At 37.0% G+C, this 18,480-nt stretch overlaps 2 protein-coding genes across 2 annotated transcripts; one reads left to right on the top strand and one right to left on the bottom strand.

Annotated features, from left to right (window-relative positions):
• Positions 1-442: 442 nt before the first annotated feature.
• On the top strand, positions 443-1,990 carry LOC116211163. Its single transcript, XM_031545410.1, has 3 exons — positions 443-1,003; positions 1,082-1,166; positions 1,266-1,990. Exons 1-3 carry the CDS (start codon positions 666-668, stop codon positions 1,905-1,907), a joined length of 1,065 nt encoding a protein of 354 aa, XP_031401270.1. The 5' UTR covers positions 443-665; the 3' UTR covers positions 1,908-1,990.
• A 119-nt stretch (positions 1,991-2,109) lies between these two features.
• On the bottom strand, positions 2,110-10,870 carry LOC116211161 (putative GTP diphosphokinase RSH1, chloroplastic). Its single transcript, XM_031545409.1, has 24 exons — positions 10,532-10,870; positions 9,943-10,133; positions 8,555-8,734; positions 8,360-8,425; positions 8,177-8,269; positions 7,954-8,085; positions 7,771-7,872; positions 7,614-7,691; positions 7,470-7,541; positions 7,090-7,197; positions 6,826-6,923; positions 6,069-6,129; positions 5,915-5,977; positions 5,774-5,830; positions 5,571-5,672; positions 5,287-5,445; positions 5,051-5,182; positions 4,799-4,885; positions 4,638-4,709; positions 4,408-4,494; positions 3,869-4,325; positions 2,964-3,025; positions 2,785-2,853; positions 2,110-2,678 (listed from the first exon to the last, which is right to left on the bottom strand). Exons 1-24 carry the CDS (start codon positions 10,554-10,556, stop codon positions 2,574-2,576), a joined length of 2,658 nt encoding a protein of 885 aa, XP_031401269.1. The 5' UTR covers positions 10,557-10,870; the 3' UTR covers positions 2,110-2,573.
• Between the last annotated feature and the right edge of the window lie 7,610 nt (positions 10,871-18,480).

The following is an 18,480-nucleotide window of genomic DNA, read 5'->3' as shown; positions in this document are numbered from 1 at the left end:
TGTTCATGTTAAAGTTATTTCGATGTTTCTCCGTATAATAAAATAAAATAAAATATGTATAATTTATGGTATTTGGAATTAAATCAGGTTGAATGAATTAAAAAATTTTGAAAAGTAAAAGCACAATTTTTCAAAATGAACTATAAAGAAAATTAAATTAATATAGATTGTGTAATCATAAAAGTATATTAACTTGTCGAACAAACTATTACGTACAATATTGAAAGACTTTTCAAAAGATTATAAAAAGAGAATTGAAATACGATGAGTCAGCGATACATTACATGTCAAGTAAAGAAGAATTCCTTTGCACCTCGATTTTAGCTTAAGTATAAAATATGAATATGATATAAATAATTTATTTTTTAATAATTTAGTTTAATATTTTTGTTATTGATTATACAATCGCGAGGGTTGACACCTTAGTATAAGATCGACAACAGCGACCACAACATATACAAAGACCACCATGAAAGAAGACCGCTTCCTTCTCCTTGTTTTGATTAAGTCACACTCCCATCTCTTGATCACTCTCATTCCCTCATACCACAGAAGTAAAGAAACCTCAGGATCAGACATCTATATATATACATAAGGACCCGGATATCATCGAAAAGAGTCTTGGAAAGTACGAGAAGTACGTCTTCGACTTGGATTTATCCTTCATGGAGATCGTAGCACAGAAGACCCAGAGAACCTGCCAGGACAGGAAGGGGACAAGGATAGGCCAGCAATGTGGCCGCAGCAGGCTACTCGGGATCGAAGGCCTGGTTGTGTGGGGTGGGACATTGGCCATTGCAGGTCTCATGGCCGTTTTTACAATCGGAACAGCAGCGACAAGAAGGAAAAGAGGAAGTGGAAGTACTATTCGTGATGAGTCTGCAAGCATCGCTTCTAATGAAGCAGAGGAGAATAACGACGAGATGAAGAAGGGGCTGGGCGTGGTGCTAGTTTGTGATGGCAAGTGTTGGTCGTTGCCGGCCGATGCACGTCGCGATCAATGGTTAGTTAGCAGCTCAAGATCCAACGAGTCTTTTCTCAACTGTGCAAGACGTGAAGTTCATATATTTTGTTTCTGCAGTTGCTGTATCCACAGAGGAGGGTCGAAGACGGGAGCAGCCTATGTAGATTCTTGTGAGTCGATCTCGAGCCAAACTTTGAGCCTGGTAATACTTCACTGTTTATGTATCAGTAAGTATATGATACGCTTGTTCTGGGACATCATTTTGACACGAAAGATTTGTTTGAGTCGATCCATTCATCAGGTTAACAAGGAAGAAAAGCCTGCTCCAATATGGCATGGAGAAGAAGAGTCTCAAATACAACAGCAAGAGATGATTCTCCTCTCAGATGATTCACAACCAGAGAGCATTGCATCGTGCAATGAATTCTGCTTTGCCGAAGAATTCCATTTGCTGGGGGGAGGAAAAAGAGGCACGGAGAGCTCACCAGTAAACTCCGATGATGAGGAAGATAGCGAAGAAGAAGAAGAAGAAGAAGAAGACGGCACTATGGAGGAATATGTTACAGAGGAAGGCGAGGAAAGCTCAGATGAGGACAGGGACTCTTCCTCAGAGTCCAACTTTGAGACAGTTTGGCCAGTGGGATCCATCGACAAAGCATCGCCAAGATTCGGATCACTGAGCAACACAGATAACAGAAATGCGAACATGATTGGAGAATGTTACAGCACTGGTGGCGACAGGAAGATACTTGGTAAGGGAGTGCTCTTGGAGGAGGCTATATGGCAGCGTCATCAGATGGCCCATCTCCCTAAATCGGGGACCTGGGTTTTATTCGTCGGGATCGCCCTCCTGCTGCTGCTGCCCCTGCTTCTTTCTATTCTTCCAGACAGCACTATGAACACTTTCAATGCAACATGCACCGATGCTTTTACTGTTCCATGAATTTTCATATACCACCCTGTATTATTTAGAATAAAGGGTGCCGCGGAGTCCATTTGCTCAAGCTTCATCCCCATATTTGCTGATCTCATGATTTCAATACGCATGTACATGAAAATCGCAACAGAAGCATAAATCAACAGAATAAAAAAGCCAATAGTCCGGGACAACCAACTTCAGAACTAAACTAATCGGCGCTCGCTGCTGAGGACAGAGGTTACCTATACTGTATAAAGTATGCCAGAATCATCTGTGCAGACCCAAGAGTTCAAAGATGGAAGATATCTCGAAGTAAATTATAACAAATTGGGACAAACATATACTGAAAACCTGTGAGGTCCTTTCTGTGTATATCTCTCGTAGTCTTGACGCATTTACAAATCTTTACAGCTGTATATCTCCTTAAACCCTATAGCTCTCTTCTTTTCCTATGTACAGTGGCCTTGGTTGCAGTCAAGTATGCTCTGCCGGCTCCTGCTGCTTCTGCTGCTACATTTTTCCGCTCAGCGTTGAACAAAAAGATTTGACTGGAGTTTTCACTAAGTATCGAACTATAGAAAGAGGGTAAAGAGAATTCTGCTCTATGACAAAACTTCACACCCACGCCTTCTGGTGAGTGAAACAAGCCGTGGTCGTATCAATTAATTCCATTCCCATTCGATCAATCAGTCAACATTCGAGAAACCGGTCTGTTTCTTTGAAGCTCGGCCAGCTGCAGCCCGTAGCCCATCCTAGCACCCCGAGAATTAGATCTATGCTAGAACATGCATTGACCTGAAGGAAGAATGAATGCACTGTGAAATAACAATCTATAATATAATAACAGATTAATGATGGGAAAGACGACGAAAGAGCAGCTGAGGTGAATAAGTGCATGTACCAGGCTATCCAAGTTCCCTTCAATATGAAACAGCATTACCGCCATTCCTCTCCCTTTGTCGATCTCGGCCTTTGATTTGGAGCAAAGAGTAAATGACGGAGTTAAGAAAAGATGCACGAAGAGATAATCGATTAGCAGAGAAGAAATCCGAAGATGCGGAGTTCAGCATGATCACTCACCACGCAAGAGCATATAGTGATGCCAACAGCTGCCAAAGCTGTAGTAACCTCAGCCATCATACCTGAAAATTCACTGCTATGACTAAGATATGCCACACATTTATATAAGAAATAAATAGAGGGCAGATAACATATTGAATACAAAGTCAAAGGAAGGACATTCTAGGGATGTCCAAGCCACAGAATGCGATAAACTTGGAGGTCTAGAACTGTGTGCGAAGAGTTCATATATAAAATTAGTGAAAATAATTGTCAACAGCTCTTTTTGGTTTTATAAATTCAACTCAATTCCTGTATGCTAATTGCAAGTATATCTAAATTTACTCCTTTTCCTTATTCTTTTTCCAAAAAAACAGATTTATACATTTTGCAAGGACCACATCTTCATAAGCGCAATCCCATGCCTACGATATTCTATTTCGTCTTCAAGAAAAGGGAAACAGGAAAAGCCAGACAGTTCTCCACAACTAAATCCACCAACACTCTAACCCCCATTGGAGTGGAAAAGCACCTATGGAACTTCCCTTAGACAAGGTGCTTATTGCTTAGTCAGTCTAGTCTAACTTTTAAATGGAAGTTTTGACAATATACATTAGTGATATCATAAGTGCTTTTATTTGTGAATCTCATCGCATAATCCCATGAAAATTCGGAAGATATTATTTCATGTCTAGTGAGTCACTTTTTGGAATTATGTCAATACTCTATCCCACAGCTATCAATTTGTTCAGGCACTAACACCCAGAAAGTGCAAAATCCGAGTACAAGGAATTAGCAACTGATTTGTCTTACTCTTTCCTCTTCTCAGCAATTAAAGCCTTGCCTTTTTTGCCCGAGGATGCTTAGAAGCTAAAGCAAGAGCAACTCAAGGATGTATATTCCCAGGACGAGAAGAAAGGTATTACCTTTCCTATCAATGCAAACCACACAAAACCATTGAATGGAGTGCCCTTCGAGATTGTGCCAAGAGGCAATCTTGCTAGCTTGCCAACTTTCAAGACCAGGCAAGACTTCCTTGTATAAAGGAATATTAGCTTGTCTCATTTGTGCAACACCATTTCCCTGAGATAATGACTCGCCGGTGGTGGTCAAACTCAGGCCCTGCACATCCTTGTGATGCTTCCCATTGACCTTTGTTGACCTGACACTGCCATTTTTAGCACCTAAGACATCTTGACTGCTCTTTTTTGCTGAAGCTATTCCTACGACATTCATTAGAATGCTGTCCCAAATGGGCTTATTGACTTTGGGACGTTCAGAGAGCTCTTCTGCTCCTTTCTCGTCTTCAGAGTCAGCAATAAAGTCATTCACGCTGTCAACTGTTATTTCAGCAGCAGATAACGATGCTTGCTCTCTCAAGAACTGCATCAAAACATCCAATTTATCAGTTCAAAGAGATCTGAAGAAATACAATTGAGAGACCGAATTATCAAAGAAGAACTACCTTCATAATTTTGTGTCTGGCACTGCGCGTTTTTGCATGCTGCAACCACTGCTTATGCCTTTGAAAAGCAGATTTGCTTGATAGTGACTAGCAAAAACAGAAACACAGTTTAGATGCTGAAGATATAGGTGAACGCACTAGAATGTGAACAAGAAAGATTCAGAAATTTGTAATATCTCCAATGCCGTAGATTTAATAGGTAAATGAATTGACAGTTGATGAAATCTCACATTATACGTAATAATTTCCACGACTTCTGCATTGGTAAGCACACGTGTTGGAGAAACAAGATTACCATTGACCTGTCATACAAAAAGCATATTAAAATTGCTAATTCCTTGCACTCTACTTAGATACAACGTAACTCCATCACCACCTCAAGGAAAGATACCTTAGCAGCCACCATCTTGTTGCCAATTTCAGTATGAATCATATACGCGTAGTCAATGACTGTTGCACCTTTAGGCAGGTTCTTTATCTGTACATAACAATTATTTTTTGGGATGAGTATCTGACCATGGAATTTATGCAACAATAAGGACTAAAATTCCCAATAAGTATAATCAGCAATGAGACGAGGTAGTGGAATTTTCACTCAAAACAACAATTTTATCAGTTAAAAGCACTAATCTGCTCTTCTCACCTCTCCTCTAGGCGTAAAAACAAACACACGACTGCCTAATAAATCTCTCGTGATAGTATCCACAAACTCTCTTGAGCTCATGTTCCCAACAAACTCCTCTTGCCATTCTCTTATTGCATTGAGCCAGCCAATCTGATCAACAATAAAAAATGAATGAGAGAACTTGAAACATTTCTTTAGAATATCAAGAAGATCAATAGAAGCATACAAAAATCATTTGTTGTTATGAATTTTACCCTTAATGCAATATTTGCATTAGTGAGACAAACAGGCTTTCCTCTTGGACCTTTTCCAGTTGGCATTGCATGTCCAACTAGGCCAGTGACAAAGATTCTTCCGCTATAATGAGCAGCAATACCTCTTTCAGCTATGAGATCCATCTCTTCAGTTCTAATCTGTGAATAAGAGAGCAGACCCATGATCTTCCATTAACCAATAAACAGCTACAGAGAAATATAATCACAGAAGTACTACAGAACTTGTAATGAAATATTCAGCAACAATTGGAATTGAATAAGACCTGAACTTCCAACCGAAACGTGCTCTCATACAAAAATGGGATCACAGTTGTATGGAGACTTTGATAGCCATTGGGTTTTGGAGTTGCAATATAGTCTTTCATCTGCCAAAAGCATGGGCAAACTATTACAGATGGAATCAAATGCAAATTATATCGCTAAAACATCTGAACAAGAAATTTAGAGAGAAGATTGGAGTACACACAGCTCGTGGAATAGGGGTCCAGATTCCATGGACTAGCCCAAGAACATGGTAGCATATCTGTACAGGTCCAATAATGAGAATGCTGTTATGCTCTCAAAGAAATAATGAAGACAACATTCTACATTCTGGCAGAGGAGTTACCTGCTGTGGGCTGCATAAAGGGCTAACTCCAACAGATGGCTTTGGTTTTATGATTATACGGATCTGTTCAAAGAAATTAAACAAAGTTATGAAAGTACTGCGACATAAATTGCAATTCATGTGGCTTAACTGAAGCATTCAAATACTCCCAAACCTGCGCTATTTGGTTAACCTCATTGATTGAACCCTTAGACTTGAGAGCAGATTTATAGATACTGCAAAATATATAGACTTTATTAAGGATACTGCGGCAGATACTCAAAAATTTAATGTAAATCTGATGTACGGATATCAAATGTCAAGACTGCGCCAAAGAAAGAAGCAAATCGTATAAGAAGCTAAAGCCATTGCCATTGCCACGAAGAGATAGCCATTCCCTAATTTGCATGATCCTCCAGGAATAATATCCGTATACTTTATTACCAATTCAGTGTACCGAAAAAGTGGATTATCTTCGAGACAAAAGAAAAGAAAAGGGGACCGGGCGGGGCGGGGGGGGGAGGAGAACACAGATGTGTATAATCTTTGCAGGGAATTAGAAGCTGAAACAATGAATCTGAAAATTGTTATATACTCGTGTGTTATTTTATTTTTTTTAAAGGGATAGGGAAGGGAAGGGGATTTAGTCCTTGGCAAGGGTTAGGCACCACAGCGCTTACTCTTTTTCAGCCATGCAATATCCTCGCGCTTCTGATTTGATATGAAATTCAGGTTTGAAATATGTAACGGACATTAAAATAAGCTAACAATAGCAAAAGGAACCAGGAAAAACCCAAAAATGCCATCAACCTATACAATGGAAGAAGCTGTGTGTGTAGTAGCTATATTATGGCATGCCAGAGGTATAAAATAGAACGAGCAATCTCGACAAACAAGCCAGCAGAAAGAGAAGAATGAAGTCATGTCTTCACCCGTAGGGCTCCTTGCACACAGAACGAACTTCAGTTTTCACCGTCATAAGGTCCAGAAACTGATCATCCTCTATTTTCTTCATCAGTATCTTGTTTGCCTGAAACACAAGAAAACCTCAGCGATATAAAGATGCAGAGAATCCAAGCAAGGGTTCAACATTTCATACTTTCTTAAATAGTTCCTGGTATTGCCAACAGTAGTTCGCTAAAATGAGCAGCAAATTAATGTACTCCTCCCAGATTTTTTGGGGAAAGATAACCTACCTCTTCAAGTTCCTTTTCATGTTCCTTATGTAGGTCAGCAATCCTTCGCTTGACCTTAGCATAATCTTCAGGACTTGTATACATGAAGGATAGGTTTTCAAGCTCGGACTGCCATATAGAATATTGTGAGAGCTCCATCATGGGATGCAGAGTACTTCAAGTAAATGATCCAGCAGCCCATAACTATAAGATAAACTAAAAGGGGACAAACAAAGAATCTTTCCAGCCAAAAGGATGGTCATCTAGTAATTAACAGAATAAAAGACAAATTTATGCAGTCATGTATAAAATTACTAAAACCTCTATTGATAACATTATTTGTCCAATGGCATCAAATAGGCAAGGCCTTGTAACAAAGTGGAAGGGAAGAAAAGATTCACCTTAATTTGATACATTCCTAAGAGTTTCGCTAAAGGAGCGAAAACCTGCAATGTCTCTCTGGCAATGCTAGACTGCACATCAAACAACCAAGTTAGTGAAGAAGCAAATTTCGCTAATGGGGCAGTGGTAGGCCAGAAGACCACCTGCTTATGTGGAGGCATGTGTGATAGGGTACGCATGTTATGCAATCTGTCAGCCAGTTTGACAATGATCACGCGAACCTGCAAGAGTCCTATTTGAGTTTCCAGACAGGTGAGTACATAATAAGATACTTGGCCAATGCTACTATTAATAGCTTACCTCCTCAGTCATAGCTAAGAACATCTGCCGAAGATCATCAGCTTTGACATCTTGAGCTGAGTTGGCATCATTCTTACACTTCAATTTTCCCAGCTTTGACACCTAGAGTTATTTATTTCAGGGAATCGGACTAATTTTTTTACCAATTGAAGTAAAATTACTATCAAGAAATACATTAGACACCTTTGTTTCTCCCTCCACAATGTGGCGAACAGTGGCACCAAATTCCTCCTCTATCCGTTCAAAATTAACAAGATTCGTATCCTCAACAGTGTCATGGAGTAAACCAGCGGCAATACATTCCCAATCCAACTCCTGGAAGAACAGAAATTAGACTTCTAAGTGCATCTGACAGTATATTCAAATATTATTATTTTTAAAAATTATAGAGCTATGGAAAACTAACAAGTTCTCCCAAAATTTGAGCCACTTCAACTGGGTGAATAATAAACGGCTCTCCACTGCGTCTTCTCTGACCATCATGAGCCTCAAAAGCCAACTGCAACAACCAGAAGACTAAATTTAGATGTAATAATCATTTCAAAAGGGCAGACTCAACTTTAGATTCTTGATAAAAGGAACAACATACCTTAAGAGCACTGTGAACCAATTCCAGCTCTTTTGCTGAAAGATATGAAATTGTTGGCTTCAGATACTGCAAGTGCAGACATGCATATAATAAAATATTAAGGCACAAGGTCCTCAGATAAAATGCAAACACATGCTTATTTTGGAAAAAATCATATTAGATTAATACACAAAGTTCAGGGTCTGACACATGTACCTCCCACAAACTCTCAGGAGAAATCTCATCCAAGGAATCCGAACATCCAGATGATAAACAATGATGCTGCCATCTTTTACGTGCCACAGAAGATGTGCAATGTCTTAAAAGTCGTCCAAAGGCCACAAACTCTGGCATTTCCGTGAAGTAACAACCTCCTGCACAGAATGCTTCGCACCTCTGACAACCACACAAAGCGAGCAAATCATCAATCATCAATTCTGATTCTAGTCATACATGGAAATAATGACCAAGAGATGCAAGGTTATGGGCATCTAAAGGTCCGTGTCGATTATATCGTATACTTGCTCAGGTTCAACTCATTTTGTTAGTCGCGTGGATGATGAGAAAGTACTGCCCAAAACTGAGAACATATTGCTTGGCTGATTCCAAAGGCTAGATGGTCCAGTCACACAAGCATCTAGTGTATGTGAAGAGATAGAATTGCAAGGATAATTCAAATGCTTCAAAGCGCGAAAACCTTGTCCGATGGAAAAGCAAAGAAAACAATAAAGCTTAGTTCCATTCAGAATCCCTTCATACAAGTATGTTAGTCCATATGTAGATACAGAATATATAGAGTATTGTGTGTAGATTGTGTCAAATTAATAAAGCACAAATATCACTGGTCAAATTTCAACCTATTTCCATATTAGTAAAGATAGCCTTCTTTCCTGGATGTAGATGTCAAGATCTAGACCAACAGTTCCTCATTTTACCAAAAATGAATTATATTGCTGATCCTGAATTCAGCTATATTAAACTTAAACCTCAAATTTGATCTTTAATCTTGCAAGAAGCTCCTAGAAAATAACTTATAATACAACCATATGTCTCCAGTGTCTGAAAAAATTCCAAGCCTTTTTCATCTGAGTTCCAAAAATGTAAACCTTAGATGAAATATGCGAGTCCGAGCAAAAAGATCCAAATGCTTAAACTGGTTAACACTTTTTTGTGTGATGTGTTACAATGTTTTTTGCATTCTAAGCACATCCTAAAAGCAATGATCCACACAGAAGGTAGTTCTTGCATAACGCCATGTTTCCAATAATCTAAAGCATTGGTTCAAAAAAATGAAAACGCATGCTTGAATCCATCGAAAAAAGAAACTGCCAAGATGGAGCTGAAGATCATTATCCAAACTTCTTATTTTCTTTTTTACCGATCTATTCAAACTAATTAAGATGCTACTAAATGAGTCAGAACCTCAATTAAGATATTATTAAAATAACAAAATTCCACTGGAAAAACAACCGCAGCTGTACAGCATTAGTAGTACTGAGAAAACCAATTCAACTTCTTTGACCAGTTCACAAGATCCCCTTAAGAAGTCTTAAATAAATACCACAAAAAGGCAAAGAAGCATGAAAGATAGTCAAGACACTCACATATCTGATTCGGTTCCTTTGCCCAGCCCTCCTGAATAACAATGATGAACATTGAGGGGGGTGTGCTGTGCTTGCAAGCAAACCAGACAGGACACGTGGAGCTTTCCAGGCACAGGAAAGGGCGCTGCAATCGTATTTGCCACTCCCATCTCCTTTAGCTAGCTTACATATATTGACACATTCCACGGATACTGAAAATTACAACAAACCTCCGATTATTCCAAGCAGATATCAAGATGCTGCTTACTAGGGAAGACAATCATGGCTACGATATATGCACCATGTTGATTATCATTGAGAAATGAAACAGAATCTTAATATAGGAATTCTTAATCCTTGTCACTCCAGCAATGCCTAGCGAATTCATTTATGATTGCTTAAGCATCATATCTCCAAATTGAAGTAGCCTATCATGGAAAGCCAATATTTTTAGCTCTTCACAACCAATGATACCACTGACGCGACATGAACCGAACGGTGGAAGATACTCATAGCTACATGAAGTCCCTGCAAATCCTAACACAGCATCGCGAACTCAACAATTCACCACTCCATGCACATTTCATCACTAACAGTAGGCCAAACTCACCGGACATCGAAGAAGCAGAAGCCATTCCTATCGCGAAGCATCTGAGCGGAGCAATATCATCGGTAGACACAGAAAGCCACGACTGACGTTCCCAAACAAGACACTCTACCGAATTCGGAACAGCAGATTGCTGGGAGCTGATTGGAGGCAAACATAAGGCTCCGACGGAATCGACCGTCGACTTCCAATCGCCGGGACAGCGGGAGCTCGCCGCGGGGGATGAACTCCGAAGAAGAAGCAGCAGCAGCGATTGAGAGGAAGGAGAAGCGGAGGAGGAGATAATCTAGAGAGAGAGAGAGAGAGAGAGATTGAGCTTAGCGGAGGCCACACAAATGAATTCGTTCGTTCGATAGAGATATTTTTTATTTCTCCATTTTCTTTTTTTTCTTTTTTTGTCCCGAGTTTATTCACAGTAAGTAGGTGAGAACGAGAGGACAAAGTTCTAAGCCAAAAAAAAAAAACAAATAATAAAAAATAAAAGGGCCGAGCAAAAAAAAAAAAGAAGGAAGTTGTAATTGAAAGAATTTATTCAGTGGTCCATTTTTATGGATTGACTTATATTTATTACTAAATATTATTCCACAATTTATTTGTTTTCCTTTTTGGTTAAAAAAAAAACGCCGCAAGCTCTGTTAGTTATTATAAAATCGATGCAATTTATGCTTGAAGTTCTATCATGGAACAACTAATCTCCTAACTGAATTTCCGAACAAGAAATATGTCCACCTTCTAACAAAGCTTCTACAAGAATCCAACTGCAAGTAACGTATACAAAATGTGTTAAATTATGCATGTATCGTGACAATCGTCGATCATATTTTAAGCCTCGAGAGCCTTTCGTACTATCTTTCTAGTGGCCGTTTAGTTGGCCCGAAAGAGGCCGAAAATCGAACCTTAGCTAGGACATCCAAGGCCGGGAGCAACCTCAATGAGTTTCTCTTGTTACAAGGATTTTTAGTATGAAGTTATCTATACAATTAAATTTACTAAGCCGCTTTATGGTGGAGAATACTAAGAGCATTAATAACCGAATAATAAAAGGATAAATTTCAGGTGCACCCTTTACAGTTTAGCTTAATTGGCAGCTTATCTTACACCTTATGGAAGTATTTTGCTAATGAAAATAGTGGAAAAATATGCAACCTAAGAAACAAATTTAGTTTATTCATAAAACTAAAAGTGTTTATAGAGTTCATGTCAACAAACATTTTCACATAGTGTATCATAATCTGCCAATCTAGCTAGGCGCTTGTTCTATTTTCAAAATAGGTAGTGAACGTGTTATTTTACTAAACCTTAGAGGGGTTTGCCCCAAATTTGTCCCTAGAAAAAACATAACATAAAGAAACTTAAACGAAAAAAAAAAGTTGTAGGCCACAACCATCAAACTATAAATTAATAACTAAGTGACCAAACTATACGAATCAAGAGTCGATTATAACCAAATAAAACAAAAGGAAGAGGTTACAAAGGGTCAAAGGGAAAAGGTAACGGTGACAGAATACTACCAATTTTAAAATATGGCACGAAGAGGAGGCATTATGCATGACGAGAACGCCCTTTACATGAGGCTTCGACGCCCTCGGAATCGGCGTCTGCACGTTGCCTTCGATTGTTTTCATTAAGATTTATATTTTGAATCCGTTCAAATTTAATTACGTTTGTTTTGTTTATAAAAAAAATTGCGTTAACTTTAGAACTATTTGAACTTTCCTAAAAAATATTATATGTGACTATTCATATCATAGTCTCCATCAATGCTCCTTGGAATAATTTAAATCACTAAGTATATATACTTGAATTATAAAATATAGCATTTGAGGATTGAATTGCGTCGGATTAATTAAAAATATTATTCAAAAATAGATAGAAGTTTTAAAAAATACAAAAATTATTGAACAGAAAACATAATGTACATGCATAAAACTCTGATAATTTATTCATCAAAATATAGTATAGATTCTTTTAGTATGTCTTTTAAAGATACATGAGATTTTTGGGGAACAATATAACCTTTATGAGAAAGTTAGAATAAGGATTTAAATAAAATAATAATGTGTGAGAATTTAAAAGAATTAATTTACCAATAAAACTAATGACTTTTTTTTTGGATAAGGGTTGAGAACTTTCATTAATCAAGTAAGAAACATATAAGCACACTTATCCAAAAAAATCATTAAGAACTAAGTAAATCAAAATTTAAAAACTGTAGCAACCAGTGACGTCTCAGGTTTAGGGTGTGTTTGGATTGAGAGTTGAGTTGAGTTGAGTTTTGATTTTAATTGGTTTGTAATGATTGTATTGTTGAATTATGATAAAAAGTGTGAAAAAATAATAAATAATTGAGAGAAAATAATGATTAAATAATGATTGTGTTGTTGAATTGTGAAAAAGTAATGAATAATTGAGAGAATTTAATATTAAAAATTGAATTGAATGATTAAAAATATTTAAAAATAAAAAAAAAGTAATGATTGTGATGTTGAATTGAAAATAAATGGAGTTGAGTTGAGTTGAAAATTATTGCGAATCCAAACACACTCTTAGCTTCTAAATTGAGAATAGTCCGCACTCTATAGATCTAACGAGACCCACCATCTGGTGCACAATAGAACCAATCGAACTTAAATAGTTGTGAAGCACAGGTAGCCCTTGGCACAATATTCTGAAAGTGGCTTATTAAGAATCCACTAATCATGCCAGAAAAGAGCCATTCTCACCCGTTCCCACCATATAAATCTGATAAGAAGATCTAATTAAAAGCCTCACCTCAAAAAGTCAGTGTCACACCTCGCTTGTTGATATAGAAATCACAAGTTCAATACCTAGTATGACTACAGGTATACCTTTATTAATTATTAAATTTTTTTTTTCATTATACTAGGTTTTAGTTCTCTTTTTTATTTTCTTAAGTAAAGAAAAAATTTCCAAAAACTCCTTTGCTTAATGACTTATGTAAAGCGAAAAAGAGTTTCCTTATACCTCTTATTATTACTGAAAGAATGAATATGCCCTATTTACCAAAATGAAATTCCAAATCTTTTACATCGAGGGGGGGGGGGGGGGGGGGGGGGGGGTGGTGAAGGACACTGGACAGAACAACGAACAGATGGCATGTTCCACGAAACACAATCACCAATAATAATTGTAAGATGACAGTGTTCAAATTATATGGCGCTTTTAACAAACCGGATATAAAGTAGGATTTATCAAATCTTTATCCGGTGTTTGATGATACATAAGAAGTCGAGAAGGATTGGACATGATTACTCCTTAAGGCCTAAATTCGGCTCGGGGACCAGGTTGAGCCTAGATTAGGATTAAAAATACAGCGAAAGAACAAAAATATCTTTAATTTCTCTTCAAATTTTCAAAACATGCCATTGGATTCTACTACTGTAATTTTGCTAGCCTGCTCAGGGATGGCGACTGAGGGGGGCCCAGAGGTTGCCGGCAACCTCTCTTGCACTCTGGTGGCCGCTGTCAGGCTTCCATAGCCCTCGATTGGTCCCCCATCCCTCTTCGAGGTTGCTAGATGGGGGAAACCAATCGAAGGCGATGGAGGCTTGACGAAGGCCACTAGTGTGTAATCGAGGTCGCCAGCGACCTTTGGGAATGCCGACGAACTCGCCGTGGACGTGGTGGCTGGCAACCGAGCATTGGCGCCCCTCTCCCCATTCTATGCACTATTTCGCTCCTCTTTTTTTTAAAAAAAAATTAAATTTAATTTCAAAACATTACTACTCCTCCTCTACCTCCTCCTACTACTCTTACTGTTACTACTACTATTATTATTATAATAATATTTCAAAATAAAATAAGAAAATTAAGGCATCCATTAAAAAAAAAAAAGTTAGAGCATCCATGTCATTTTACCTTGATATGCTAATCCTATTAGAATAATTTTAATTCTTAAGATTTGAATCCTCTCCCATCGTCCTCCTATATCATATCTTCTCCGGCTGACCAAGCATAGCGTAGTGTATAGGGCCCAAATGTTACAAAGTAGAAGGCAAGTAGTTATTAGGCAATCAAATAGGCATAACACTGTTCTAGATACGGCAAAAGAATACGATCGAGATCGAGCTGGCTAGCAACAGTGATAAAATTCAATACGTTAAATAAATAAATTTACAAGTACATGAGAAGAATTACTGATTATTAAAAAAAAAATACACGAGAAGGATATCTGTGAGATGCACACACACGTCAATAAGTTACAAGGTGCATGTTATTTTATTATGAGCAACATCATCGAACTTCACATAGGCAAAGCGATTGGCTCGTCTATTTTATACCGTTTCATATGTTTATATAATTACGAGAGGGAAGATGGAAAACATGCTACCAACGTGAATTGATTCAAGCGATTCGACACTTATTTCGTTTAAGTAAAGTTTCGAGTTCGACTCATTGTGAATATAGAAAATTCACGCTATGAGAGCTTTATCCCTTAATAGGTCGATCCGACTCGACTGAATTAGTCGGGATCCAATTAGACTTTCGAATATCATGGTCCACTATGAAAAAAAAAAAAGGAAAACATGCAGCGAATAATAATTAAGGGACTTAGGTAGCATCTATGTACTCCCAAACTTGTGTCGGCATAGGACTGGCTATACATCTTTCAAGTTGCAATTGCGATCTTCTACGACTTAATCATACTCATCGATATTTTAATATACAGATGACGCATCCAACATCAGTTTATTGTTATGCATACATGAAGTCTGCATTTATCTATCAGCAAATCTTTACAATTTAATAATGGGGATGAGCCATGCGATTGTGCATTGGATATATATTTGTCTTAGAGCCATGTGTCACACTTGGGTCTCTTTTAAGCTATACCATCCATATTTATACTTCTAGACTTCCGTGCGTCTCATTTTACTTTTCAATTTTATATCTACAAAATTATTCTAGCCAATATAAACAAAAGCACGAAATTGACAATTTAATGTTATAAATCTTTCACATCTAACTCCAGTTAAAGCAGAGATTCTTGGTTTCATTATCTTGATGGATCTACCTTCATCATTTATTAATTATAGAATTTCTATTTCATTGGATAAGTCCATAAGCTTGCCTTATTAAAAAAAAAAAACACTCTTAAACTTTCTCCCTCACACGAAACTGTATTAAGGCTTGGTTTGGGAGTGTTGTTACTAATGTAAAAATGGTGAAATATAATTACTGAAAAATAAGTATTGATTTAGAATAAGTTAGAGTATTTATGAGGTATTTCACTGAAAAAAAATTTCACCAAAAAAATTTACCCGAAAAATTTATTTGGGGTGTAACAATTTGAATCAATTGAAATTAAAATTAATGTTTGAACTACAGAATAAAGCTTTCATAAGTACCTATTTTGTTGGAGAAAAGCACATTTTCAACCGTTAAAATCAATCAAATTATGATTGTGAAATAATTCACGAAACATTTTTGCTTAAAATCAGTTTAAAAAAATGCACTTATTCAATCAACACCTCATTTTCAAATGAAGCCTAGAAAAAATTGAGTCTATAGGAAACTCTCTCACGCTACTTTCCTTTTTGATAAATTTTATCTCAAATAGTGAGAAGAGGAGGAAGAGATAAAACATACGTGGTTGCCTGTAAGGCAAAATCACTGGAATAGAATAGAATAGAATATATTGATTCAAAAGAACGATTCATTAAATAACATAGAGAATACACTTATTTATATGATACAAAGAATAAAAAATAAATAATATTTTTTTGGATGCAATTAGAGTAACTCTTCATTACTGATCCGCAGGGGAAAAAAGCAATTGGAGTCATCTTGAGCTCACAATCTGAGCCCAATAATACTCAATCAAATTGGCTAAAAAAGGACCAAATACCAAAGTTTCAGCTGATGATCAATTTATTAAAAAGGCAATTTGCACAGTCGATATGGCTGCTTCAGCCGACAAGTTTTGTGCACCCTGAATAGTAACTACGGCCCACTTTGCCATAACAACGTCGTAGGCCAAGCCGAGGCTGCACGCGAGGCCATCATTGAGAGCGATGCTATGGCGTTTGTCCGAGTACAGTGCCGATGTTCGAAATGTTGGTATTACATCCAGATGCAAGGTTGTCAAGATCTCGAGTCAGCTCCTAGGATCTTACGATCCATGGGCAAGTTTCCAATCCTGATCTTACTTTGAGGATCTAAATTGTAGGATTTTAGTGAGATCTCGATCCGATTCCTAAGGTATTAGGATTTGTGCGATTCTAACGATCTTACACTAAACGTAATTTTTAAAGAATTGGCCCAAGCCCATGCATGTTAAGCTCAAATGTCAGGCCCTAAGTGCCATAGTTGATGACTTGTAGTTGCCGAGAGAAGATGAATTTGATCCTAAGGATGATGACGATGTCGGTGTTAATGAAGATGATTTTCACTATGACTTCAATGATGGGTGATATGCTTTTCTTTTTTTTGTTATTGCATGTTACTTCTATTTGATAATGTCATTTTACTTTTTGGTAATTTGTGAACGATGCATGTGTTTTTCTAATAATTTATTGTTTGATTGGCCTTTTCAGAACTTGACATCGTATGAACATAATTTTTTTTATGATAGATAAAAGTCGGTTAATATTAAATAGGAGTTGTAATGGACACGAAATGATAAATTATATATATATATATATATATATATAATTATAGGTAGAATCTTACGATTCCAGATCCTATGTTACGATCCTCGATTTCACGACTCTCTTCCGATACTAGACAGAATTGCAATCCTAACAACCGTGCATGCCACAATTAAAGATGGGGAGTCGGCCCTAGCGCGATCGGACATTCTCAGGTGCTCTTTTGGCCCCGAGATAGAACCACATATATCTACGTATATTATGATGATTCTTTGACCAAAATATAGAATTGAGGGCAATCCTCCGTGCCACGTACGTACGTTTGTCTTTTATGTTTTAATATATTATAGGAAAGATTAAAAAAAAAGGGGGCCACATAAACCCAGGCCTCTCGCCCTCTGGGATTGATGGACCTGTAATTAATATTTAGTTAATGTATTTTTTTTGCTTGTACTGCCGTGAATTTTTTTTAATGATTAGTTATTTAGAATTCTCCATTTATTTAAGCCGTGACCAAATACTATTTGAAATTTATATTATTTAATTCAATGCATGTAAACTTTTGAAATACAGTTATGCCATAATAAATATATCTCATGCAACATAAAATGATAACATAACTGTAGTAGCATGGGCATCTTCCTAGATGCTTGCCCGTCTCCAAGCATACATAACCAATAAAAAAAAAGAAAAAGAAAAACTAACCGTTGAAATTATTAACGACCAATTATGTGTAATTTTGATGAAGGTACCAAAAAAGAAATAGAGTATCCCCGAACAATTCTATTATTAATTATAACTTTTATATAATCAAATGGTAGTTTTTCGTTACTGTTATTTTGATAATAAAAACTAATAAACCTTTTAGAAGTAGGTGCTATCCCGTGTATAACATGACATGATCTCGAGTGTGTGTATGTATACATAGTCTGGGAAGAAGTAGTACCTTTTCATGTAGTGAATTTCAAACTCTTAAATTTTAAATAAAAGAAAAATGATGTAGATTTCAAGATTAGAAAGACCGTAATTCTTTTGAAATATGAATTATTTATGACTCCATCAACGAATTTATATATCTTAGTGATTGCCCTGTAATTTCAGGGGAAAGTGATAGAGTTGAACATATAATCCATACAAGTCTTACGATGTATTCTCCTACATAACTCAATAGGATCATTTTATTTAAGATCCATGATACACAGTGTAAGAGAAAACTAGGAAATATTTATGTCGAAGTTAACATTATGAAAGTCGAACGAGATTGTGATCAAAAGCATATATTGGATTGTTTGCACTCCTTATATATTTTTGTCTGCTATGGTTAAGAATATGCCATTCCAA

Source organism: Punica granatum, chromosome 6 (genome assembly GCF_007655135.1).
Source record: "Punica granatum isolate Tunisia-2019 chromosome 6, ASM765513v2, whole genome shotgun sequence".
In the NCBI taxonomy this organism is placed as follows: domain Eukaryota; kingdom Viridiplantae; phylum Streptophyta; class Magnoliopsida; order Myrtales; family Lythraceae; genus Punica; species Punica granatum.
The sequence above is the reverse complement of the archived record's forward strand: the minus strand, read 5'-3'. Positions and strand labels throughout refer to the sequence as shown.